Source organism: Taudactylus pleione, unplaced genomic scaffold (genome assembly GCF_031769625.1).
Source record: "Taudactylus pleione unplaced genomic scaffold, aTauple2 ptg000634l, whole genome shotgun sequence".
Lineage (NCBI taxonomy): Eukaryota > Metazoa > Chordata > Amphibia > Anura > Myobatrachidae > Taudactylus > Taudactylus pleione.
The window spans coordinates 645,538-672,657 of record NW_028285036.1 but is presented as its reverse complement, the minus strand read 5'-3'; the positions used below and the strand labels follow the sequence as shown (position 1 = coordinate 672,657).

The following is a 27,120-nucleotide window of genomic DNA, read 5'->3' as shown; positions in this document are numbered from 1 at the left end:
TATTTTATTTGCAGTGTGACGCCATAAGTCACTCAGGCAGGTTACATCTGATGTCTACTTACATGGGGTTTATTCTCTCAATGTAACTAAGTGCCGGGCTTTTCCTGCCCGGGGCTGCGAGCTAACAGGAAGTGATGTCAGAGGGTGAGACCGACCACATATAGGTAGGCAGTATAGAATGTTTGCATGACATGGAGGGTGTTACACGCCTGGAATCTCCCGTGTTGTCTCATCCACGCTGAGTCTGGGGCGCAGTCCGTTCTTCTGCATTATTCGCTCCATCTGCGGCTGCGTCATGTCACGGAGGCGCTGGGTAACAGAGACATTGCAATATGGTGTCAGTACTGCACATCACATATAGCATAGCCTATGTATTACTGAGCTGTCATAAGTAGTATTAACTGAACCTATATGCAATATTGCCCAGTCCCTTGCTGACAGCTGATCTGTTTTATGCTGTGCAGCGGAACAGACAGAACATTACTGCAGTGATGAGACGCGGAGCACAGAAGCATGATTCGAGTCACTGCCCTGCAACCAGCCAGGTAATGGAAATGTAGAGGACAGATTGGTGAAGGGTAGGTTACAGACTCTCTGCTTTTAGAGGTTTTGTTTCATCCATATCACTAAGCTGTCACTCACTGGCTGCAAGCTTAGTGATGCAAAGCAAATGGGTTCATTCAAACCAGACTGCATGTTCTATTTACTAAGCCTTGGCTGGAGATAAAGTGGACGGAGATAACGTACCAACCAACCAGCTCCTAACTGCTATTTTTCAAACAAAACCTGTGACATGGCAGTTAGGAGCTGATTGGCTGGTACTTGATCTCTGTTCACTTTATCTTCATTCAAAGCTCAGTAAATAGACCCCTTCAATTGACATTGTTTGATTGACCCCAGTTGGGCAGATGGAAGCATCTGCTGGGGTGTAACACCTTGCAGTGTCTGATGGGAGGACTTGGTGATCGGGAGACATTCTCAGTGCTTATTGGGCTCATGAATGCACCCATTATTGTTGCAAAACAGAACTAATTTATTGGGCAAGATTATTTTAATGAGGTGTAGGGATGGAGATAAAAATTCTCTGCCGCCTCTGAGATTCCAAATTCAGGACCTGTCTATTCACTAGGAACCAGTGACATCACTGAGAATGCAGCCTATCCATTTACTCAGAACCAGTGACATCACAGAGTGCAGCCTATCCATTTACTCAGAACCAGTGACATCACTGAGAATGCAGCCTATCCATTTACTCAGAACCAGTGACATCACAGAGTGCAGCCTATCCATTTACTCAGAACCAGTGACATCACTGAGAGTGCAGCCTATCCATTCACTAGGGACCAGTGACATCACTGAGAGTGCAGCCTATCCATTCACTAGGGACCAGTGACATCACTGAGAATGCAGCCTATCCATTCACTAGGGACCAGTGACATCACTGAGAATGCAGCATATACAGTAACTAGGAGCCAGTGAAATCACTGAGAATGCAGCCTTTCCATTCACTAGGAACCAGTGACATCACTGAGAATGCAGCCTATCCATTTACTCAGAACCAGTGACATCACAGAGTGCAGCCTATCCATTTACTCAGAACCAGTGACATCACTGAGAATGCAGCCTATCCGTTTACTCAGAACCAGTGACATCACAGAGTGCAGCCTATCCATTTACTCAGAACCAGTGACATCACTGAGAGTGCAGCCTATCCATTCACTAGGGACCAGTGACATCACTGAGAGTGCAGCCTATCCATTCACTAGGGACCAGTGACATCACTGAGAATGCAGCCTATCCATTCACTAAGGACCAGTGACATCACTGAGAATGCAGCATATACAGTAACTAGGAGCCAGTGAAATCACTGAGAATGCAGCCTTTCCATTCACTAGGAACCAGTGACATCACTGAGAATGCAGCCTATCCATTTACTAGGAACCAGTGACATCACTGAAAATGCAGCTTATCCATTCACTGGAACCAGTGACATCACTGAGCATACAGCCTATCCAGTCACTAGGAGCCAGTGAAATCCCTGAGAGTGCAGCTCAACCATTCAATAGGGACTAGTTATATCAATGAGAATGCAGTCAATCCATTCACTAGGAACCAGTAACATGACTGAGAGTGCAGCTTATCCATTCACTAGGAACTAGTACATCACTGGGAATGCAGCCTATACAGTCACTAGCAGCCAGTGACATAATTGAGAGTGCAGTTTATCCATTTACTAGGAAGCAGTGATGTCACGGATAATGCAGCCTATCCAGTCACTAGGAACCAATGACATCACTCAGAGTGCAGCGTATCCTTTCACTAGAAACCAGTGACATCACTGAGAATGCAGCCTATCCACTCACTAAGAACCAGTTATATCACTGAGAATGCAGCCTATCCACTCACTAAGAACCAGTTATATCACTGAGAATGCAGCCTATGTATTAACTAGGAACTAGTGACATCACTGAGAGTGCAACCTATCCAGTTACTAGGAACTAGTGACATCACTGAGTGCAGCCTATCCATTCATTAGGAGCCAGTGATATCACTGACAATACAGATTATCCATTCACTAGGAACCAGTGACATCACTGAGAGTGCAGTCTATCCATTCACTAGGAACCAGTGACATCACTGAGAGTGCAGTCTATCTATTCACTAGGAGCCAGTGACATCACTGAGAATGCAGCTTATGCGTTCACTAGGAACCAATGACATTACTTAGAGTGCAGCCTATCTATTCATTAGGAACCAGTGACATCACTGAGTTCAGCCTATCCACTTACTAGGAACCAGTGCCATCACTGAGAATGCAGCCTATCCACTTACTAGGTACCAGTGACATCACTGAGAATGCAGCCTATCCACTCACAAGGAACTAGTGACATCACTGAGAATGCAGCCTATACAGTCACTATGAGCCAGTGACATCACTGAGAATGCAGCCTATCCACTCACTAGGAATCAGTGACATCACTGGGGTACCATTAAAGAATTGGGCATACCTGGCTTACACTGCCTGAAGAGGTGAGGAACAGGTACAACATGTAACCAGGAATCAGCACCATAGATGACAGCGCCATGAGCCAGCCGATGCCTTGCCCCCACGCAGGATACACATATCGACCCAGTGTGAGAGGAGTCATCTCTACTACACTGAAAATAAAGACGCCCTGCGGGGTTATAGAAAAACTGGTTAGTTTGCAGTCGTCCCCCAATAAATTGTCAGTAATTAACAAGTGTGTTATTTTTATCCAAATGGGCATCATGTTACTGACACCCACATGCCAGCTTGGTACATCCAAAACCCAACATGTTTTACACATTGCAACAACCAGTGTATTATACAGTTCCAATGACCAACCGGTTATGCAGAAGTCAGTTCCATGGGACCCAACCTTAACCCTTACTATTACACAACTTCCTTTAGGATAGGCCATGAAAACGTTACACCCTGCCTTGAATTACAGTACGTTGAGTGTTCTATCAAAATGACATAAAGTAATATTTTATAGCAGAAAGATCATCTAACTCAATAACTTTGGTCCTCACCAAACAGACAAAGGGGGTGAAATAGGCCCAGCAGAGTTTCCACCAAGAGCAGGGCTGGTACCCAATCATCTCTTCAATGTCCTGATAGAAACGGTCCACACCTGTGATGGGAAGATGGGAAACAAAGGGTGTGACAAAACTACTCGCTATCGCCCTCTGCAGGCGAGGTACAATAAAGAACACGCGGGAGGGCGAAACCATCGAGCACATGATGGCACATTGACAAGACTCTACATGATCATCTATAGTGGGTGATGATATTATGAGTCCCTCACCATAACACCATGATATAGATACAGTCTCAAAGAAAACCAGGAATAGCAGACACATCCCACTGGCGGAATAATAGTCAAACAGCTTGAAGACATAAATTCCACCCTGTGAAGAGACAGAAGGAGAGGGGAGAAGGAGATGAAGATAAATTTGTGTTTGTGACCAAAGCTGTCCAGCATTTGACTATTTGTGCACATTAGCCGGTGGTGCACAAAGATTGCATGTGCACCACCATGGACTGTCCAGGTGTAGACTTGCACCCTCTGACCCAAATTTTTTTCTGACCCTAAATGAGGCCTTTTATATTTCGGCTGACTAATCGTGCCCACAAACAGAGTAAAGCGATGTGTTTACACTCTGGCACAGCCTTTGTGTCCATGAGGAGAAGGACGCACTTTGAAATAAACTATAAACACCCAGTTTTGTCATGTCAATGGACGGACCATAATTGTGCTGTAGGTTCATATAAACCCAATGTTTGTATCTATGCACCATACTCCTTGGTGCACAAACAGATTGTGGATTACAATTTTAGCGTATGTGAACAAGTTTAGGCTACTGTACCTCCATTTTACTGTGTTGCTTCCTATGGGCGGGATGTACTAAAGGGTAAAATGAGGTAAAACCCCCCAAAATGCATTTTTCAGGGGGTTTTACCGCATTCCCCATATGTACAAAGCACCGGAATGCATTGTCCCGATGGGTAATGCCTTGTTCATGTGGCGTTACCCAATAGAAGCCTATGGGCTTTATTTCAGGAAGCCTGTTCTGGGAGGGATCCAATGGGATTACTCCCCGAGGCCCGCGCCCTTCTGCGCCAGAGTGACTTCTGGGTGTTAAACCCAAAGTCCCTCTAGCTGGGGGAATTGCAAAGGACAGCTCTTATCGGGAGAGCTGTCCTTTGCGATATTCTAGGTACATACCGCGGCAATCAACTGCGGTATGTGCCCAATGAAAGGTGGGATGTACCACATCGCTATTGGGATGCTTAGTACATCCCACCCTATGTACCTGGCTAATGGTGGAGTATGTTTAGGCTACTGTACCTCCAGTTTCCTGTGCTGCCCTTGCCCCCTATGTACCTGGGTAATATTGGAAAATCCAACAATGAAGGAGATGAAGCAGACGGCAGCAATGAAGATTTTCTTTCTGCTTCTGAGAAGTTGTGGATATTCATCCACCAGGGCGGTGATAAACCCCTCCACCGTGCAGAACTGCAGGCGCCACGTCAGGGGGCAAGAAACAAAGAAAGATGGTGGATTAGTAGAGTTATGGATCTGGTAATGAGAACCACCCATGGGCTTATAATGACTGATTGTAAATTTACGATCAGCAATGACACAAACAATTTATTTCACCAAAACAAGGAAATGAATTTAGAATCTGCTGGACCTTCTTCATCCAGCCTTCCTGGTATTGCTTACCTGACTGTCCAAACCCAACATGACCAGCATGGAGAAGAAGAGAATGGACCACACAGGGGACATGGGCAGCTGAGTTACCGCCTGCGGATAGGCCAGGAACGCCAGCCCTGGGCCTGCAGAGCAATGGATAAAGAAAATGATTCAACTACAAAGAAACGTGTCAGAGGGGTAGGTAGATTAGTAGCAAGTACACCAGGGTCTTTGATGACACAATTGTACCCCCAATATCCTATGCTGGCTCAGGACTGCTTTGTTCTTCTCGATTTGTCACAGCAGAAGTGCCAACACTTATTATCGGCTATTGGAGGCTTTCCAAATGGGGAAATAGGGATGTTGTATGATGACATCACTGCGATAATAAATTCAGAACTAAATAGTCTCCAATATCTACTGAGCAGGTTGTGCTGGTGTTTCCGTATGTTCCGGGGGTCTCAGCTTAGATTTGCGCTGAAGACCAGGAGACTACATTGTCATGTTATTGCTGCCAAGGTCTTGATGCCAGGATTGAGACCCTTCAGAACTGTTTCATATTTACCTGATGCTGCCAGCTCCTGGATGGGTTTCTTGGTGATGTGAGACATGAATCCTACGATGGAGAAGATGACAAAACCGGCAAACATGCTGGTGGAGGAGTTTATGGCACATACGATGATGGAATCCCTGTGAGAAATGGAGAAGATTGGTTCGGATGAGAGGGGCGCTGAGAGGTTTTCTATTGGTGGTGACATTCTGGTCCTGTGATCAGGAGATGAACACTTCAGAAGGTGGCAGAGGGAATATCTGACCTGTATACATTGTTGTGGAATGAATTGTAGCTTCCCAGAGCGATCAGGGATCCCAGTCCCAGCCCGTAGGAGAAGAAGATCTGTGTGGCTGCATCCATCCAAACCTGAGGAAGAGGCAACTTAATGGCAATCCCATCAATACTGCTATATACATGTGTCCTACTGCCCCATACCTCCATGTGCACCGTGCCCCTACCTCTCTGTACACTGCTTTTTATTTTTACCTTCATATGCACTGTCCCCTACCTCCATGTACACTGCACTCCATACCTCCATTAACACTGTCCCCTACCTCCATGTACACTGTGCCCCTATTTCCATGTACACTGTGCCCCCCTACCTCCATGTGCACCGTGCCCCTACCTCTCTGTACACTGCTTTTTACCTTCATATGCACTGTCCCCTACCTCCATGTACACTGCACCCTATACCTCCATTAACACTGCCCCCTACCTCCATGCACACTGCCCTTACCTCCATGTACACTGTGCCCCCTACCTCCATGCACACTGCCCCCTACCCCCATGTACGCTGTGACCCCTACCTCCATGTAGACTGCCCCAAATCTCAATGTAGACTGCCCCCTACCTCCATATACACTGTGCCCCCTACCTCCATGCACACTGCCCCCTACCTCTGTGTACACTGCCCCTTACCTCCATGCACACTGTGCCCCCTACCTCACCTCCATGTGCATTGTGTACTACCTCCCTGTACACCGCCTCCTACCTCCATGCACACTGGGCCTGATTCAGACCCGGTCGCAAGCGCTGAGCGCTCGCAACCGGGTTGATGGTGGCCCACTGGGCATGCGCACGATGGAGCCGGCTTCGTCGTGCGCATGCGCGAGCCCTGGATAGCGAAGGGCACTCCATCGCTCCGGGTCTCGCAACAAAGGGGGCGAGCTGTCAATGGTGAGTGACAGCTCGCCCCCTTTGGTAGGCAGCCAGGGGCGTGGCCGGCCAAATGGAGGCATTCCCATGAGAACGCCTCCCGTTTGGGGACGGCCCCACTGACATCACGAGTGATGTCAGTGGAGAGATTCCGGCTCTGTTAGAGACGAAATCTCTCTGGGGCTTGCAGCAATGAGACCCTACTACAAGGGTCTCGTCGCAAGCCCGATGGTCGCGATGGTCTTGACCATCGCGGCCATCATCATGGCCGCTCGCAATAGCTGTGGGTGGTCATCCACAGCTATGCGAGCGGCCAGGAGGCCGTTCTAAAAAAACAAAAGCCCGGCCCTGATTCAGAGTGAGCGCTCTGTCAGAGCGTCCGGCTCTGAATCAGGGCCACTGCTCTTTACCTTCATGTGCACTGTTCCCTACCTCCATCTACACTGTGCCCCCTACCTCAATGCACACTGTGCCCCCTATCTCCACGGTGCACTGTGCCCTGGTGACCACACTGTGCTCTATTATAACCAGTACTTGTCTGACCCCATAGTTTATGATAAAACACCACCAGCCTCCACTTCCTGCCTATCATCACTTATGTACAGAGCTTCTGTCACCGTCCCAGATTGGGTGACCCAATGGTAGACGATGAACATCCATTTTGTTTTAGAATATCTCAGTTAGGCATCGTAGACTTTTTATGGCACTGAGATCCGACTCACCTCCGAATTAGACAGCTTGCTGAAGTCTGGGGTAATGTAGAAGCGGATCCCATCCATGGCACCAGGAAGGGTGATCCCTCGGAAAAACAGTATCACAAGCATGAAGTAAGGATAGGTAGCTGAGAAATACACCACCTGGGGGCAGAAGGGAAATGAATGGGGGCTACAAGAAAAGTGGCTGATTGTGTGTCCTCTCATTTGCATAACATGCCACTGGCACAAGGGAGGGTCTACCGGCAGCCGCAGAGGAGACAGATAAAAAAGGTGAATGAATAAGGACTTGTATTTCTGGTATAAAGAGGGAGATGTATCAAAGCCTGAAGTTAGATAAAGTACCAACCAATCAGCTCCTAACTGTCATGTTACAGGCTGTATTTGAAAAATTACTTTTAGGCTCTGATTGGTTGGTACGTTATCTCTCTCCACTTTATCTCTCTCCAAGCTTTGATAAGTCTCTCCCCTAGAAACAAACTTATTTCAATGTACTATGTATGCAATCTTATATATATTGTATTTATATGGTAATATATATGGCTAGAATGTCAAAAAAACAATAAAAAAAATGAAAATGATAAAATATTTGTCATTTCTCGCTCTGCATTTACATATGTGATCATTTATTGATGGAATGAATACGTTTTGCAGACCAAGGTTTTATCCACACCGTACCTTCCCGGTCCACTCCACGCCCTTCCAGATTGAGAAATACACCATGACCCAGGATAGCGCCAGGGTGCATACCAGGGGCCAGCGGATGTTCCCCGGCTCTCCCAGCCCCCCGCTAATCTGATGCATGTTCCTCCTACAGAGAGATCACAAAATACAGAAAGAGGGGACCTTCAAGGGTGGAACGTTATTACATCACTAGGATGTCACTTGTCTCCCCCTAATAAGCCGCATAGTATTTAGAGCTGTAGTGAGATATATTGTAATATTCAGTTAGTGGATGATGACATCATTTATATTTGGGAGAGTAGTGATGTCACTTGTGTCATGTGACTCCATGTGCCAGTATTCCTTTATGGAATGTATAACTGCCAGTGGCGTATGGGTAGGTTTATCAGCTCCTACCAGCAACGTGCTTGGTTTCAAACTGAAACTTGTATGCTATAAGAATAGGAATAACATGATCCAGTTATTGTAAAGTAAAAAAAATATATTTCAAATCAACTCAGAGTTTTGCAGCCTGGTGTTTATATATGGACCAATTATACAGTATGTCATCTATAATGACCTGTTCCGTACAGTATAGGCCTTTGCGTATTCTGTGGCCGGATGGCCTCGGCTGTGCAACCACCGGGGAAAGGCGGCAACCCAACAGCCGGACAATGTGGCTTTGGGAAGGAAAGGTGGGGCAGGGTAGTGGATGGCAGGATATGCAAACAGGTCGGTGAACCCCAACCGGACTTACTCCCAAAACTCGGTGACAGTGCTGGTGAGGTTGCTGGTGTCATTCAGAGAGTAGTTGGAGAAGCATCGATCTGTGTTCCAGCTGTTGTCGCAGCTCTGCCAAGGCAGCGTCTTCCATGGGGGAGGGACGAAGAATTACAGTCACACTCTATAATCTACACAATATGCAATATTGGACACAAATGCGATAAATCATACTTTCCTACTATTAAATTCTCCTCTCTGGGAGAAGCCCAGAGAGGAGATGCACCTGGCCACTTTGGGGGCAAGGTCGGGCTCTTAAAGTCGTCAGGTTCTTCCCCCATCGTGTCAAAATGTCCCGAATCGTGGGACCGTAGGGAGGGGGCAGTGCTAAAACTGCGAGAGTTGCTTCATTTAAACCCCACCCCCTACCCTACGGACTCACGATTCCCGGTATTATCTCCCTACCCTGCCCACTTCACTAGGATACACCCATTCTTCCTGGGTATTACCTAAAAACTAGTGAGTCTCCCACACTCTCCGGGAGAGTAAGTAAGTATGCTATAAATATATATAAAAGACAAGTGACGTTCATAAATGTATACACTCCTACAGGGTCGGACTGGCTCGCAGGGGTACAGGGGAAGCCCCTGGTGGGCCCTACTTCCCGAGGGGTCAGCTTCCAGGCTGTTCACTGGATTATACATTGTTACTCTTTTAGAGGGTCAGTTACCTGGTGTAGCACAACCACTGACATACATGGGTGCTTAGTTGGCTTCTATAGAAACCACACCAAGCCTAATGATTGGCCAAGCGTCTGTGGTGGCTGGCCACACCCCCTCTGCTGGCCACACCCCTTAAGCATGGGCCCCTATCATCTGCAAGAGAGAGTTAATAGTGTTATTATTATAGAAATTAGAAGTCACCCTCGGTTTCTGTGACCTGCATAAAACCCCTAGATACAGCCCTGTGAATCTTTATGGCCGCTAAGTGTCTCTGTGTAACTTCTAACATCCATATCATATATAATGTAGGGATCACTTGACCCCACATAGGAAAGGATAGCTGAAAAGGAGATCATATAATATGTAAACAGTCTAGGATTAAAAGTGAATAACACATTGTGAATTGTTTGTTTGCTGTTTTTAAAAAAAAAAAAAAAATCAGTGGGTGGCAGACATGCAATTAGTACATGAAAGGTATGAAAATATTATAGCTCATGGGACCAAATTAAAAATATGAATTAACCGACCAAAAGCTGATACCAATTCATGAAAGTAAAAAAAAACCAACAAACAGTATATTATAATCCATGAATCAAGATAGCAGCCATCCAAATTAAACATAATCAGTGATGAAAGAGTCTCAGGGGTATATTTACTAAGGTGCGGGTTTTTAGAAGTGGTTTTGTTGCCCATAGCAACCAATCAGATTCTAGCTATTACCTTCTAGAAGGTGCTAGATAAATGTTAAGTAGAATCTGATTGGTTGCTATGGGCAACAAAACCACTTCTAAAAACCCTCACCTTAGTAAATATTAGGGGTGTGCACCGGCCACTTTTCGTGTTTTGTGTTTTGGTTTTGGATCTGGATCTTTCTTCGTGTTTTGGATCTGGATTGGTTTTGCCAAAACCACCCTTCCGTGTTTTGGGTTCTGGGTTTTTTGTTTTGGATCTGTATTTTTTTAAAAAAAAGCATAAAAACAGCTAAAATCACAGAATTTGTAGGTTTTTCTGCTCCTATGCTATTATTAACCTCAATAACCTTAATTTCCACTAATTTCTAGTCTATTCTGAACACCTCACACCTCACAATAGTTTTTATGTCCAAAAGGTTGCACCGAGGTAGCTGGATGACTATGCTAAGCGACACGAGTGGGCGGCACAAACACGTGACCCATCTAGGCGTGATACTGCAGTGGCAGACAGGATGGCAGTTTGAAAAACTAGGCCCCAAACTGTACATAATGCAAAGAAAAAAAAGAGGTGCAAGATGGAATTGTCCTTGGGCCCTCCCACCCACCCTTATGTTGTATAAACAGGACATGCACACTTTAACAAACCAATCATTTTAGCGCCAGGGTCTGCCACACAACTGTGGCTGAAATGATTGGTTCGTTTGGGCCCCCACAAAACAAGCTGGCAATTAATGTGTCCCTGCACAAACTGGCTCTACGGAGGCAAGATGTCATCCTCATCCTCCTCATCCACCGATTCCTCACCCTCTTCAGTGTGTACATCCTCATCCTCACAAAGTATTAACTCGTCCCCACTTGAATCCACCACCACAGGTCCCTCTGTACGTTCTGGAGGCTGGTCTCCCTGGAAGAGCTGATAATTCATTTTGATGAACATCATCTTCTCCACATTCTGTGGAAGCAACCTCCTACGCCTTTCGCTGACAAGGTTCCCGGCTGCACTAAACACTCTTTCGGAGAACACACTGGAGGGGGGGCAACTCAGGTAAAATAGAGCCAGTTTGTACAGGGGCCTCCAAATTGCCTCTTTTTCCTGCCAGTACAGGTATGGACTGTCTGACATGCCTACTTGGATGCTGTCACCGATGTAATCCTCCACCATTCTGTCAATGGTGACAGTATCATATGCAGTGACAGTAGACATGTCAGAAATTGTTGCCAGGTCCTTCAGTCCGGACCAGATGTCCAAACTTGGTCCTGCCTGCCCTGCATCACCGCCAGCGGGTTGCTTAGGATACCTAAGTTTTTTCCTGGCAGCCCCAGTTGCGGGAGAAAATGAAGAAGGAGCTGTTGACGTGTCACGTTCCGCTTCAGCTGACAGTGTGTTCACCAGCAGGTCTTTGCACCTCTGCAGGCTTGTGTCGGCCGGAAAGAGAGACACCACATAGGCTTTAAACCTAGGATCGAGCACGGTGGCCAAAATGTAGTGGTCTGATTTCAACAGATTGACCACCCTGGAATCCTGGCAAAGCGAATGAAGGGCTTCATCCACAAGTCCCACATGCCGAGCGGAATCGCTCCGTCTTAGCTCCTCCTTCACTTTCTCCAGCTGCTTCTGCAAAAGCCTGATGAGGGGAATGACCTGACTCAAGCTGGCAGTGTCTGAACTGACTTCACGTGTGGCAAGTTCGAAGGGCTGGAGAACCTTGCACAACACGGAAATCATTCTCCACTGCGCTTGAGTCAGGTGCATACCCCCTCCTTTGCCTATGTCATAGGTGGATGTATAGGCTTGAATGGCCTTTTGCTGCTCCTCCATCCTCTGAAGCATATAGAGGATTGAGTTCCACCGCGTCACAACCTCTTGCTTCAGGTGATGGCGGGGCAGGTTCAAGAGTGTTTGCTGGCGCTCCAGTCTTCGGCACGCAGTCGCTGAATGGCGAAAGTGGCCTGAAATTTTTCGGGCCACCCAAAGCGTCTCCTGCACGCCCCTGTCGCTTTTCAGAAAATTCTGCACCACCAAGTTTATTGTGTGAGCAAAACATGGGACGTGCTGGAATTTGCCCAGATGTAATGCCCGCACAATATTGGTGGCGTTGTCAGATATCACAAATCACCAGGAGAGTCTAAGTGGGGTAAGCCACTGGGCGATGATTTCCCTCAGTTTCTCTAAGAGGTTGTCGGCGGTGTGCCTCTTACTGAAACCGGTGATACACAGCGTAGCCTGCCTTGGAACGAGCTGGCGTTTCTGAGATGCTGCGACTGGTAACGCTGCTGCTGTTGCTGCGTAAGGTGATACATCTACCCAGTGGGCTGTCACAGTCATATAGTCCTTAGTCTGCCCTGTTCCACTTGTCCACATGTCCGTGGTTAAGTGGACATTGGGTACAACGGCATTTTTCAGGACACTGAGGACACTTTTTCTGACGTTTCTGTACAGTCTCGGTATCGCCTGCCTAGTGAAGTGGAATCCAGACGGGATTTGGAACCGGGGACACACTACCTCCAGCAATTGTCTAAATCGCACTGCACTAATGGCGGATACCGGATGCACGTCTAACACCAACATAGCAATCAAGGCCTCAGTTATACGTTTTGCTTCAGGATGACTGCTGTCGTACTTCATCCTCCTCGCTAAGGACTGTTGGAGGGTCAATTGTTTAGTAAAAGTAGTGGTGTTCCTACTTCCTCTCTGGGATGATGAACGACTCCCAGCAGCAGCAACAGCAGCAGCGGCAGCAGGAGGCGTAGCAATGCAGGATCCTCCGGAGGAATCCGGGATAGGAGAGTCAGTCATGCCAGTGACATGGCCTGCAGGACTACTTCCGATCCTGACTAAGGAGGAAATTGACGAGGAGGGAGTTGACGGTGTGGTTCGCAGGCGCTTGGATACAACAGGACAACGGGATTTAGGTGTCCCTGGACTGCTTACGGTCTTAGCCAAAGTTTCTGAACTTGACAGTAACTTATTATGAACGCGCTGCAGGTGCCGTATAAGGGAGGATGTTCCTAGGTGGTTAACGTCCCTACCCCTACTTATTCCACCTTTACATAAGGTACATATGGCAAGACAGTTGTTGTCCGGATTTGGATAGAAATATTGCCAGACCAAAGAGGTGGAATGTTTGGTCTTCTGCCCAGGCATGACCGTGATGGGCTTTTTCATCCCACGGACAACAACTGTCTCCCCCCGGAGCCTGATTTAAACAAACCACATCACCATCAGAATCCTCCTCGCCAACTTCCTCCTCAGCGCCAGCTACACCAGTATCCTCATCCTGTTGTACTTCAACAGTGACATCTTCAATTTGCATATCAGCAAGTGGACTGTGGGTGCTCCTTTCAGCACTTGCAGGGGGCGTGCAAATGGTGGAAAGAGCCACCTCTTCCCGTCCAGTGCTGGGAAGGTCAGGCATCACAACCACCACCACACTTGGACTCTCCTTGGGGATTTGTGATATCTTCTTAGAAAGCACAGTTCTTCGCTGTGCTTTTGCCAGCTTAACTCTTTTGATTTTTTTAGTGGGAGGAGGGCTTCCATCGTCATGTGAAGCTGAACCACTAGTCATGAACATACTAGGGATCGACCTTAGCCGTTCCTTGCCACTCCGTGTCGTAAATGGCATATTGGCAAGTTTACGTTTCTCTTCAGCTGATTTAAATGTTGTTTTCAAGGTCATTTTCCTGAACTTTGTCATTTGGGATTGTATGTGCCCTCTATTATGACATTGGGCATCGGCCTTGGCAAACGACGTTGATGGCATGTTATCGTCTATGTCATGACTAGTGGCAGCAGCTTCAGCACTAGGAGGAAGTGGTTCTTGATCTTTCTCTATTTTATTTTTATCGGAGAAAGTTTGGTCCTCCATTTATGTTATATCGATTTGATATATACGTGTGGCTAAACACAGAAAATATTTCTTTATTTTTGCTGGAGAGTAGTGCACTTTGTGGGTTACACCAGCCTTTAAGAAATGAGCCAGCCGGCTCTTTACTTATGGGACACAGGCGCACGCTTGGCCCTGCTACTTTGTTGATGCACGTGCGGCTACTGCGCACACAATTCACAAACAAAGAAAATAATTTTTTTTTTGGTTTGGACTGGAGTGTACTTTGGGGGTTACAGCACCCTTTAACGGCTTTAACGGTCAAGCCAGCCGGCCCTTTACTTATGACACAGGCGCACGCTTGGCACTACTTTGTTGATGCACGTGCGGTTACTGCGCACACAATTCACAAACACAGAAAATATAAATTTTTTTGGTTTGGACTGGAGTGTACTTTGGGGGTTACAGCACCCTTTAACGGTCAAGCCAGCCGGCCCTTTACTTATGACACAGGCGCACGCTTGGCACTACTTTGTTGATGCACGTGCGGCTACTGCGCACACAATTCACAAACACACAAAAAATATTATTTTTTTGGTTTGAACTGGAGTGTACTTTGGGGGTTACAGCACCCTTTAACCGTCAAGCCAGCCGGCCCTTTACTTATGACACAGGCGCACGCTTGGCACTACTTTGTTGATGCACGTGCGGCTACTGCGCACACAATTCACTAACACACAAAAAATATTATTTTTTTGGTTTGAACTGGAGTGTACTTTGGGGGTTACAGCACCCTTTAACGGTCAAGCCAGCCGGCCCTTTACTTATGACACAGGCGCACGCTTGGCACTACTTTGTTGATGCACGTGCGGCTACTGCGCACACAATTCACAAACACAGAAAATAATTTTTTTTTTGGTTTGGACTGGAGTGTACTTTGGGGGTTACAGCACCCTTTAACGGTCAAGCCAGCCGGCCCTTTACTTATGACACAGGCGCACGCTTGGCACTACTTTGTTGATGCACGTGCGGCTACTGCGCACACAATTCACAAACACAGAAAATAATTTTTTTTTTGGTTTGGACTGGAGTGTACTTTCAGGGGTTACAGCACCCTTTAACGGTCAAGCCAGCCGGCCCTTTACTTATGACACAGGCGCACGCTTGGCACTACTTTGTTGATGCACGTGCGGCTACTGCGCACACAATTCACAAACACAGAAAATATATTATTTTTTTAGCACTTGGGGGGAGCACCCCTGATGGACAGAGCACCCCCTGGACAACACTACAGCACCCCTTTAGGACTGGGACACTGCACAGGACTTTGGAGTGGACACAGCCCCTATGGAGAACTGACTGCACAACACAGTCCAGCCAGCCCCTATGGACTTTGAAGTAGTGGACACAGCCCCTATTAACAACAGCAGCACAGCACAACACAGCCAGCCCCTATGGACTTTGAAGTAGTGGACAACAGCAGCACTACACTACACTACACTACACTATACAGCCCAGCCAGCCCTAACTCCCACCCTCCCTCTTCACTGTCCACAGCCGAGTGAGAAAATGGCGCCGACGCGGGTACCTTATATAGGATCCAAAACCCGCGAGACTCGGAAGGTGGGATGATGACGTTTTGCCTCGATTTCAGATCCGAGTCAGGCGGGAAAAGTCGAGCCTGACTCGGATCGGACTCGGATCGGGGGAGCTCGGGAGGGTTCGGATTTCAGAAATCCGAACCCGCTCACCCCTAGTAGATATACCCCTCAGTGTCTCACATTAGTCCTTATTCAGCTACGGGCGGAATTGCAAAGCAGATATGGTAACGCCCCCTGCTGCATTACATAACTGAGCTGGAGCTGGATACTCTGCGGAACATCGGCCGGTTAAGGTGACCCATGGGGTCGCATCGCCGGCCGCTGCAGATGAGAGGAAGAGGCAGGAAATCTCCGTCTTCCGTACTCCCCCCAACAGCAGTAACGTGCCTCTGTTTCGGGAAACGGAGGCCAATGCCGCCCCCTCCCCGAATTTAGTTTCCCCCGAATGTATGACAGAGGGGCTGTAGCAGATATCTCCGATGCCGACTACGATTCCTCCATTCCCACCGACAGCCAAAACCCCCATAGGTTTGTTTCTATGGGGGATGGTGCCATAGTTACCAACTTCCGAAATGCGATGCGCCCAACACGCTTTTAGCTGCATTGAAGCTAAATTTAGAGTCACAGTTCTACCAATCAGACCCACACATTACGCTGCTACAGGTGCCCCATGACATGGCCACGGCTGAGACTCCATCATCCACTATTTTAGGTAACACGGGGGAAGGGGGATTGGTAGTCTCCAGCCTTCTAAAGAGAACAAGTGGTGGTGTCACCCAGAGCTACCAATCAGATTATATCTATCATTTATTGAGTACACTCTATTAAATGAAAGCTAGAATCTGGTTGTTATAGGCAACAACACCTCTTTAGAAGGTTTGATACATACCCCCTAAGACTGAAAAGTTCCAAGGAAAGAAGTGGGTGATCCTAAAGTGATAGACGGGGCATTTACTGCCATGCGCATTTTTCATCCGAGCCCGCAACCTACGATGCGGCATAGAGTTGCACGCAGTGATTGAGCGGTACCTATGTGAGCACTGGGCCCCAGGCGGTCATGTCTTCAGGGTTCCTTTATCATGGGGAGATGAGTAAGATATGGGAAGAGGAGACCACTTGAAGACAATTAGACAATTTGTGGGTCAATTAGGGTCAGGCTGATGCCGTGCAAAGGATCCGTCTGCAAACAGGGATGTAGTCTGGAACCCGACGGTCTAAATGCCGACCGCCGAATGACAGGCGTCTAAATCTAGACGCCTGTCATTTTCCCAACGTCTGGAGACCGGCGCCCGGCATCCCGATTGAGCGGATGCCGGGCGCCGCAGCGGGCAGCCTCGGGGGGGTTGGGTTAGGTTTAGGGCTGCCGGGGGGGACTTAGGGTTAGGAACCCCCCGGGAGGTTAGGCTAGGGGGATGGAGGGTTAGTCTTAGGCACCCCCGGGGGGAGGTAAGGGTTAGGCACCCCCCGGGGGTAGGTTTAGGCAGCGGGGAAGGGGGGTTAGGTTTAGGCACTTAGAGGGGGGGTTAGGGTTAGGCACAGGGGGGGAGGTTAGGGTTAGGCACCCCTAAGGAGGGTTAGGGTTAGGGGGGGTTAGGTTAGTAAATACTTACCTTCAGCCACGTGCAGATGGAACTAAGGGCTGGCCGCCTGATTCACTAAGGATCGCAACTGCGATTGCAATAGCGATTACGCACGCAGTTCAACTGCTAAGCCGTCGCAGCACTACACAAGGACGCCCACTTTACCTTACACACATACGTACAGTTTAGCAAGACTGCGAGACCATGGGTAACAGTGAGTACCATTGCAGCCTCACGCGCACTTGCACAAGCTCTGACCTTACTCAGGAATTGCTAACTTCATCGCATGCTATCAGGCCTTAAGCTGCATAGGACATCACAGTGGCTAATTTATGCACACCCCTGCAACGGCGTTGCACGCCTACGTTTCTCCGACAACTCCCCCGTCACCACCCACAAATGGCACTTCCTGTCAATCCATACTCGCCGACTCTCCTGGGAGTCGCGGGATGCTCACGATTTTTCGGGTAATCCCCCCACACCCCCGAAAGAGTAGGCATATCTCCTGCATCCTGCCTATTTCCTAGTGAAGTGGGCAGGATGGGGAGATTTTAGGACAAATTTGCGGGTCCGTATGCAGGGGACGGAGCTAAACGACGGGAATCGAGTCATTAAGCCCCGCCCCCTCCTCACGGACCCAGCAAAGGGGACAGGCCCTAATGACAGCTGAAGGCTTGCCCGCCCCGCGAAGCCGAGATGACCGGGCTGCTCCCGGGAATAGATGAATGAAAAGTCGGCAAGTATGTGTCAATCACCGCGATGGGTCTGCATAGTCACTGGCTGATTCGCGCACGCAGATAGCAACAATCGGCCGATTGCGTGCGTGATCGCATTTGCCTGAATCAGGCCCAGCTTCGGCATTGGTACATAGGCAGTGTGCGAAAACACGTCAGCTAAACCGAATTGTGTTCAACTCTGCACCAGTCCCTTAGAGGGCAATCAGGCTTCAATAAACTTATGGATGTGTAATGCGATCTCTATGGTCTACTTACCGAGGAGAAGGAGTTGAAGAGATAATACAGGGCCCAGGCGATGATTACAATGTAGTAAACATTCAGCCAGAAGGAAAGCACCACCGCGGCCATTCCAACACCTGCAAGGAAGACACCAATGTATGACATCTGCTGAGATAAACAGTGATGTAAGCCCTAACCTTCCATTCGCCATGCAGATATACACATGAGTAGGAAAAGGCTGTCTGCAGCGGACGTCCAATCACTGCACCTGGCGTACAATATGCCCCCATGTGACAGAAATGCTGAAGTTCAAAAGTCTCCTGGCAGGAAGGGGTCAGGGGGTGAGTATGTCTGAAACAATAAGGACCCTGAGCATCAGACCCAACAGAATGGGCAGGGGGTTAACATTAGCCAATCTTTATATATATATGTTACCTAGAAGACGGCAAGTTCATTACCCAAACCTAGGATGTTTTAGACTTTCTAGAGTGATGAAATGGCTTTTGAGACCTATCAATGAATCGGAAGATAAACTATTTCTAAATCGCCTTCACTTCCGTTACATTATCTGTCTCAGACTCGGCGTTACATCACATTTCAATAACGCGTCTACTGGCTCCCTTCGTAAATCATTGTACCTTTAAACATGGGGGCCAGCTTCCATACCCCCAATCCGCCGATAGATGTGAACTGACCCAGAGACGTCTCCAGGAAGAAAAGCGGAATCCCGGCAAAGACCAGCGTAAGGAAATAAGGGATGAGGAAAGCACCTGAGGAAGAGATAGAATAATTCCAATGTACTGTACTAGGGCTAAGTCTCTGGGAGGATTAGGATTATGCAGATACCTTCAATGGTAATATCTAATCTACATGATGAAAAGAGAGCTCAGTATTGTTATAACCTTGTCTAGACCTAAAACCAAAATGTATACTTTTGATTTAAACATAAACAAATAATGAAATAAATAAAACCAGGACAATCGCTCGCTGGCAATCAACAAGAGTGTTAGCAGTTGTTTGACAAACCATCAAGAGAATAGTAAAATCCCCCGGAGCAGTGTCTAATCTCAGTGTTACATGCCCTGGTTCTAGCAACAAACACGCTTCCCAAGTCAGCCCTAACTTTAAAGCTGGGTACACAATGAGACGACCAGCAATGTTCCGACTTTCCAGGCGATTTCCCTTGAGCTCTGAACTAGCGATACTGAGGGTACACACACTGAAATCTTGCAAACGATCGAACGATATATCGTATGGTTTGGTCATATACGATTTATTGTTGCTCCTGTACACACTACAACAACCATCTTTAAGATCACTGGCTGGGAGCGGCAAGAGGTGACGTCTTCAGAGGTCAAATTGAAATGACTTATTGCCTGGTCGAGGAGTTTGACATACACACTAGGCAATTTGCACCATATTAAACCTGATGATGTCACATGTGACCTCGGGAGCGTGCAATTGTCCATACACACTGAGCGATGTAAGCAATTTGTCATTACGAATCGCAAAAAGGCCTGACATTGCTCCAGTGTGTACCCAGCTGAACTCTTCAAGCATTTACTATATTTGTCTTTTGCTTCGTAGATGCCATACAAAGGTCTTTAATGAGAGAGAGAGAGACAGAGAGAGAGAGAGAGAGAGAGAGAGAGAGAGGGAGAGAGGAAAGGTCCAACAGAAGATCCTCCAAGTAACAGTATCACTACTGATGGCTTATTACGCCGGGTTCTCCAGAGTGCATCTCAAGTGGGCGAAGCTATAGAGAAAATACAAAGCTCTTGGGAGGAGCTGGACCAGAAAACCATTTAGAATTTGGTCACCTGTGGTTGGTATGTAAGGGTTCTATAGTAGCATCAGGGTCTATGAGAAGAACTATGGGGAAGTGGAGAACATACCCATAACAACCAATCAGCTTCTAGCTAACATTTATCAAGTACATTAAATATAATGTTAGGTTCAAGCTGATTGGTTGCTATGGGCAACTTGTCCACTTCTCCACCCCATAGTAGGCTTGATACGTTTCCCCCTAAGTCACATCTATGTATCGAGAAATATAAACTTGAAAGTAAATGCAGGTGTCCCAGAGATTATTGTGGAAGCTTTTGTAAGAAATATCCATCAGTTAAGTGATGAATGGACCTGTTGAAGGATGTTTATAAAGTATGTACATAAGTAATAAGGTTAAATGGTGGGGTAATTCCTGTCTCCCTGGAGAAGCTCTGGTTGGCTATGAGGTGTCTGTGTCCCTTACCTCCACCATTCTTTCCGCACAGGTAAGGGAATCGCCACACATTCCCCAGCCCAATGGCGTAGCCCACACAGGACAACAAGAAGTCAAATCGCCCTTTCCATGTGCCTCGATCTTCAGAGCCGCCTTTCTTCTTTGTCTCCCCAGAGATGGGGCAATGAGTCTCTATGGGCACCGCCTGCCGTGTCTCGGTTGGTGAGGTGAGCTCCACCGAGTCGCAATCGGTCTTACCCATCCTGGGCCGGTGAGGCTGGATAAACAGGCCGCTCGGTAACTGCAGGAAGACACTAAGGGAATGGAAATAATAGACAAATACCCCTTGTAGAAAAGGGACAATTGTAAGGAAGAGACCACAAAGAGACAAGGCCACAGCCAGGAGAGAGAGATGAATGTTATTAACTGGAGATGGAGATGCCCAGTATCTCTGCACTACACATAGGGACCTCATTTATTAATGAGTTTTATCATTCACAATAAGTGATACATTTCCCTGTGTATGATATGTATGATTTCAACTGTCATTTTTCAAACAGATGACAGTTGGGAGCTGATTGGCTGGAGCACCGTTTATCATACGCAATGAGTTTTATCACTCGTTGTGAATGATAAAACTCATTGATAAATGAGGCCCTCAGTCACTTGGTGAAAAGTAGCAAAACTTAAGGTGCCCACACATATAGCGATTGTTTACCCGATCTGACCGATTCCGACACATCGGAACGACAGATCGGGTAAAAAATGGCCAAATCGTGAGTCCCCACTCACGATCATGATGCGATGCGAGCCCCCACAGGTCGCACATCACATCATCAGATCTGCTGTGCTGTACGCAGATCTGACGATCTTAGGGCCTGATTCAGACCCACTCGCGAGCGGCTGTCCTCTCGCAAGTGGGTCGATGGTCTGCACTGAGCATGCGCACGACGGAGGGAGCTCCGTCGTGCGCATGCGCCAGACGCGACGAGCGAAGGACTTTCCTTCGCTCGTTGTGTCTGATCAAAGGGGGCGTGCTGTCGATGTTGATTGACAGTACGCCCCCTTTGGTGGGCGTGCCGGGGGCATGCCTCCCTGACGGGTCCGTTCCCAAGGGAGCGCCTACCGTCAGAAGCCGGCCCACTGACATCACTAGTGATGTCAGTGGGAGTGATTTTGGCTCTGATAGAGCCAAAATCACTCCGGGCCTTGCGGTTGAAAACCTCAACCGCAGGCTCCGGCTCGCAGTGGCGATGGTCGCGATGGTCACGACCATCGCGGCCATCAAACTGCACGCTCGTATAGGCTGTGGGTGGTGACCCACAGCTATACGAGCGTCCAGGAGGACGCTCCATAATTATGGAGGGCGGCCCTCATTCAGAGCGTGCGCTCTGCTCAGAGCGTCCAGCTCTGAATGAGGACCTTAGTCAAAATGCACTATAAAAAAGTCTGGCTGCAGGAGATCGGATGAAGATTGGACAGCATATCGTGTGCAGATCGTGTGCAGATCGTGTGCTGAGCTGCCGGGGAGAGTTTCAAGGGAAATCGGACACATCGTCTGATCGTAAGTGTATATCGCTATGTCTGTGGGCACCTTTAAACTGTAACAATTGTCAAGATACATTTTTACACATTGTATATAATGAAATATTATTGAACGTTTTGTTATATTTTTTGTTTTGTAATGATGACACTCCTGTTTGTCAGTTTGTGTTGCATCAATGTGTATTGTGTATACTATAGCTATTCACTGAGACAGTGTCATCAGAGAGTGCAGCCTATCCATTCACTAGGAACCAGTGACATCTCTGAGAATGCAGCCTATCCAGTCACTAGGAACTAGTGACATCACTGAGAGTGCAGCCTATCCAGTCACTAGGAACTAGTGACATCACTGAGAGTGCAGAAGCCTATCCATTCACTAGGAACTAGTGACATCACTGAGAGTGCAGCCTATCCAGTCACTAGGAACTAGTGACATCACTGAGAGTGCAGCCTATCCATTCATTAGGAACCAATGACATTACTGAGAGTGCAACCTATCCATTCACTAGGAACCAATGACATTACTGAGAGTGCAACCTATCCATTCACTAGGAACCAATGACATTACTGAGAGTGCAATCTATCCATTCACTAGGAACTAGTGACATCACTGAGAATGCAGCCATCCAATCACTAGGAACTAGTGACATCACTGAGAGTGCAGAAGGCTATCCATTCATTAGGAGACAGTGATATTACTGACAATACAGATTATCCGTTAACTAGGAACCATTGATATCACTGAGAGTGCAGCCTATCCATTCACTAGGAACCAATGACATTACTGAGAGTGCAACCTATCCATTCAGTAGGAGCCAGTGACATCACTGAGAATCCAGCCTTTCCGTTTACTAGGAACCAGTGACATCACTCACTGAGAGTCTATTGCCCTGCCAGTGGAAGCTGTGTGCTGGGGACAAGTGTCTATAAGGAGCCTGCAGTTATCTTTGCTGCCTCACATGACCCAGACAATAATTTAATGTACATGTACTAAACACAGCACCTGGACTTTTGTGCGCGATAACGGATTATTGATCACGGTGCAAGTTTGCACCTTACAAAGTGATCATTGCTCTTAAAAAGCTGTGTATGTAATATGTATCATGCAATTGTAACAATCAGGATGGGGGATTAGACAAATATCACATAGGGAAAGAGAGTGAGAAAATGACCACACAAAGCTCATACATTGCTGTACCATTACCGTCCATCAGACAGTATTATGGGGCTTGTACAGAGACGGGGGCAGACAGGTGATGGATATCTGTGTTATTCTTTGCTGCGCTGCTTTCATTACTCATATAATTGGTTACTATTTTGTGTTTGGAATGTAACCACCGCTTGCAGCTATAATCATATTTCTCTATTTATAGCAGAGCGTTGACCTTTCTCCTCTAGTAGTAAATTGTGCTAATATTACGCCAAATACTTTTCTTGATTAATGTGTATATGGCGTCTTTTCTCCCCAAACGTGGAGCTGTGTGTAATACACCCCAACAACCTAGATGTATATTATGTGATACACAAACGTATATGAAGTAGTTGGAATCTATAATTACATTGTAATATATATAGGCTTTCCGTACTGTCCCCTTAAACCGGGACACTCATGAATTGCACAGGTTCTGTGGCTTACTAAAACCAGCTGAAATCCAGGCTTGAAGTCAGCCAGCCACAGAACCTGTGTAAGTCATGTGTGTCCTGGTTTAAAGGGCTAGTATGGTAAGATATATATATATATGTTATGTACAAGAGCTGAGTGCATAGCACACACACATGTGCGCGCACACAGACACATAAACACACGTGCACACAGACACATAAACACACGTGCACACAGACACATAAACACACTTGCACACAGACACATAAACACACGTGCACACAGACACATAAACACACGTGCACACAGACATAAACACACGTGCACACAGACACATAAACACACGTGCACACAGACACATAAACACACGTGCACACAGACACATAAACACACGTGCACACAGACACATAAACACACGTGCACACAGACACATAAACACACGTGCACACAGACATATAAACACACGTGCACACAGACACATAAACACACATGCACACAGACACATACACACACGTGCACACAGACACACATATGCAGACACTTTGAGGACACTGGTAATGGTACAAAACCACAAACAACTATAACAGAGGTTCCCAAACGCGGTCCTCAAGGCTCCCCAACAGTTCAGGTTTTAGTGATATCCATGGTTGAGCACAGGTGGTTAAATCAAATTGACTGAAGTACTAATTAAGTCACCTGTGGTCAGCCAGCCATGGATATCTCTAAAACCTGAACTGTTGGGGAGCCTTGAGGACCAGGTTTGGGAACCTCTGAACTATAATGTGGATCTCATGGAGGTAAAGGGGTGCAGACAGGAGCACATTTTAAAATATGAATTAATTTTACCTTCACTTGTCTACAAAATCTGATTCTAAAATTGGCCAGTGTATTTCTTACAACTACAGCAGGAGGTCTCCCGCTACTGTCTGTGTGAGATACAGCATGTGTAATATTCAGCGTGCCTGTGTAATATATATAGGCTTACCATATCATCCCTTTAATCCGGAACACGTATGAATAACACAGGTTCTGTGGCTGACTAAAACCAGGTGAAAAGTAGACTTGAAGGCAGCCAGCCACAGAACCTGTGTAATTCATGAATGTCCCGGATTAAAGGCATGATATAGCAGCCTAACTATACAGCATGTGTAATATACAGCGTGTGTAATATACAGTGTGTGTTATGGGCAGACATGGCTTAGTGTCATGTATGTAAAAGGGGATCTCTGGTCTGTATGAAGCACAATGGACACACGTGATGGCCCCTGCTGGCTGCGTCTTACCTTGTGTCGCTCCCACACCTGGGATGTGAGTACCGTCTCCCAGTGACCCAGAACCCGCACTGAATGCCCTCCAGTGCCCAGTGCCTGTGTGCCTACTCCACCCCCAATCATCATTAGGCCACGTATTGACTGCCTGTTAATGAGCATCCAGCCCATGTCCAATACAATCACCCATCAATGCGTCTGAAGCTCAGCGCTGGCAAAGATTCCCTGAAGGTTAGAGATGTGTGACGGCTCCAGACAGCTATCCCCTATTCCTGGTCACTGATTATTTGCTCCTTATAGATAAGGATAAGGATATAGATCATTTCCCCAGACTGCTAGTATTAGGGGGGGATGTGGGAAGTTAGCAGCCAGGGTCATTACTAACAGTTTTACTGACACGTAAGCTCTGAAGAGTGTCAAAAAGAGAAATTAATCCACAACCGACCTTCGGCCGTGTGACTGGTGGTTTGGGCCTGTGAGGCCCATTAAGCGACCACATGCAGGGCCGGTGCAAGGTTCTTCAGCACCCTAGGCAAGACTTTTGCCTACTGTCCCTTCTCCCTCCCACCATACCCACTTTCCATGTGCAGCAGCCCCGGCAGCAGTCCGGGCATATCGCAGGGATGGGATCCTTTCGGAGCCCCTGTCCCTGCGGGTACCGGATAATACATTCTGGCGCAATGCGATCATGGGTGGTGATGTCACGCCCAGACAGCATTGCAAATCTGATCATTCATAAATGGGCCCCATAGAGAGACTTTGGGGTCTATTTACTAAGCAGTGTTAGGAGACAGAGTGAAAAGTGATAAGGTGTCAGCCAATCAGCTCCCAACTGTCATTTTTCAAACACAGCCTGTGAGATGGCAGTTAGGAGCTGATTGGCTGGTAAAAATGGCGACGGATACCTGATACATGACGGGTCCTCTTTGTGTGGTATCACCCGCTGTCCTCCTCCTCCAGAGGACTATTACGTTATATGGGATACCACTGGGCCTGATTCAGGTTTGGGAGCAAAGCCAAAGAGGAGAAAGAATGGGCAATTTGCCCCTGGAACAAACCTTGCTGCAATGTAAGGGGGGCAAATGCAGTTTATTTTTATGCATGCAGGGTAAATACTGGCAGCTTTTGCATGTAGCGAACTAATGCTGGGCAGCTTTATTTTTACACTGGAATTAAGACCCGTTCCTCCCAACGCTAAATCTCTCTAAGACCCGTTCCTCCCAACGCTAAATCTCTCTAAGACCCGTTCCTCCCAACGCTAAATCTCTCTAAGACCCGTTCCTCCCAACGCTAGATCTCTGCATATATTACACCTGCTCCACTTTCAGCAAAGCACGCTTTTACCACGGTACAAATGTGCTCCTTTATTTCTGTCGCTGCCAAGTCTGCATCAGCCCCACATTTTATACCCCAAACAAAACAGAGCTGGGCAGTCAGTGGGGGCTCATTTATCATTTTTTGCACCGGGAACTCTCTGCTGATCCTGCACAGAACATATATGTGCTGTACATAACAGCTACTTACTGAAGAGTGGCACAGCTAAACAGCACAGGAGTTAGCGAGGAAAAAAACGTTGTGCGTTTAGCAAAAGTTGCAGGAGGGTATGCACAAGCCAATTTAGTTTAAGACCAATGTACAAAAAGTCACATTAAGCCCAGTCTGAGGCCGTACTTGGACTCTAAGGGGTATCTAAAGGTTGATTTTAAACTATTTTAATTAATTTAAATTCAATCAAAATCAATTAGATTTGATCAACATCGATGTTGTGTTTCTTGGGCTTAAACACATTTACTAACAGACAATTTTTTTTATCTACTTATTAGCAAATGTGTGATTTAGCCCCAGAAACATAACAGTGATGTTGAACAATTCTAAATCATACTTGCCAACTCTCCCTGAAATAGTAGCAATCTCCCTGACTCCCTAAAGAGTCCAGCGATCTCTCTGATTGCACCTTACCCCCATTATAAGGTTGTTATATTAAAAAAACAGTGTTATATACAGCCATGGACAAAAGTTTTGAGAATGACACAAAGTATTGGTTTTCACAAAGTTTGTTGCTTCAGTGATCTTAGACCT

At 47.1% G+C, this 27,120-nt stretch overlaps 1 protein-coding gene across 1 annotated transcript; it reads right to left on the bottom strand.

Annotated features, from left to right (window-relative positions):
- On the bottom strand, positions 1-25,104 carry LOC148479149 (sodium- and chloride-dependent GABA transporter 1-like). Its single transcript, XM_088454887.1, has 15 exons — positions 25,057-25,104; positions 20,656-20,939; positions 19,043-19,174; positions 18,441-18,541; positions 9,064-9,173; positions 8,322-8,454; positions 7,653-7,787; positions 6,038-6,141; positions 5,788-5,912; positions 5,253-5,365; positions 4,911-5,042; positions 3,831-3,933; positions 3,556-3,656; positions 3,009-3,176; positions 1-309 (listed from the first exon to the last, which is right to left on the bottom strand). Exons 2-15 carry the CDS (start codon positions 20,885-20,887, stop codon positions 202-204), a joined length of 1,797 nt encoding a protein of 598 aa, XP_088311013.1. The 5' UTR covers positions 20,888-20,939; positions 25,057-25,104; the 3' UTR covers positions 1-201.
- Between the last annotated feature and the right edge of the window lie 2,016 nt (positions 25,105-27,120).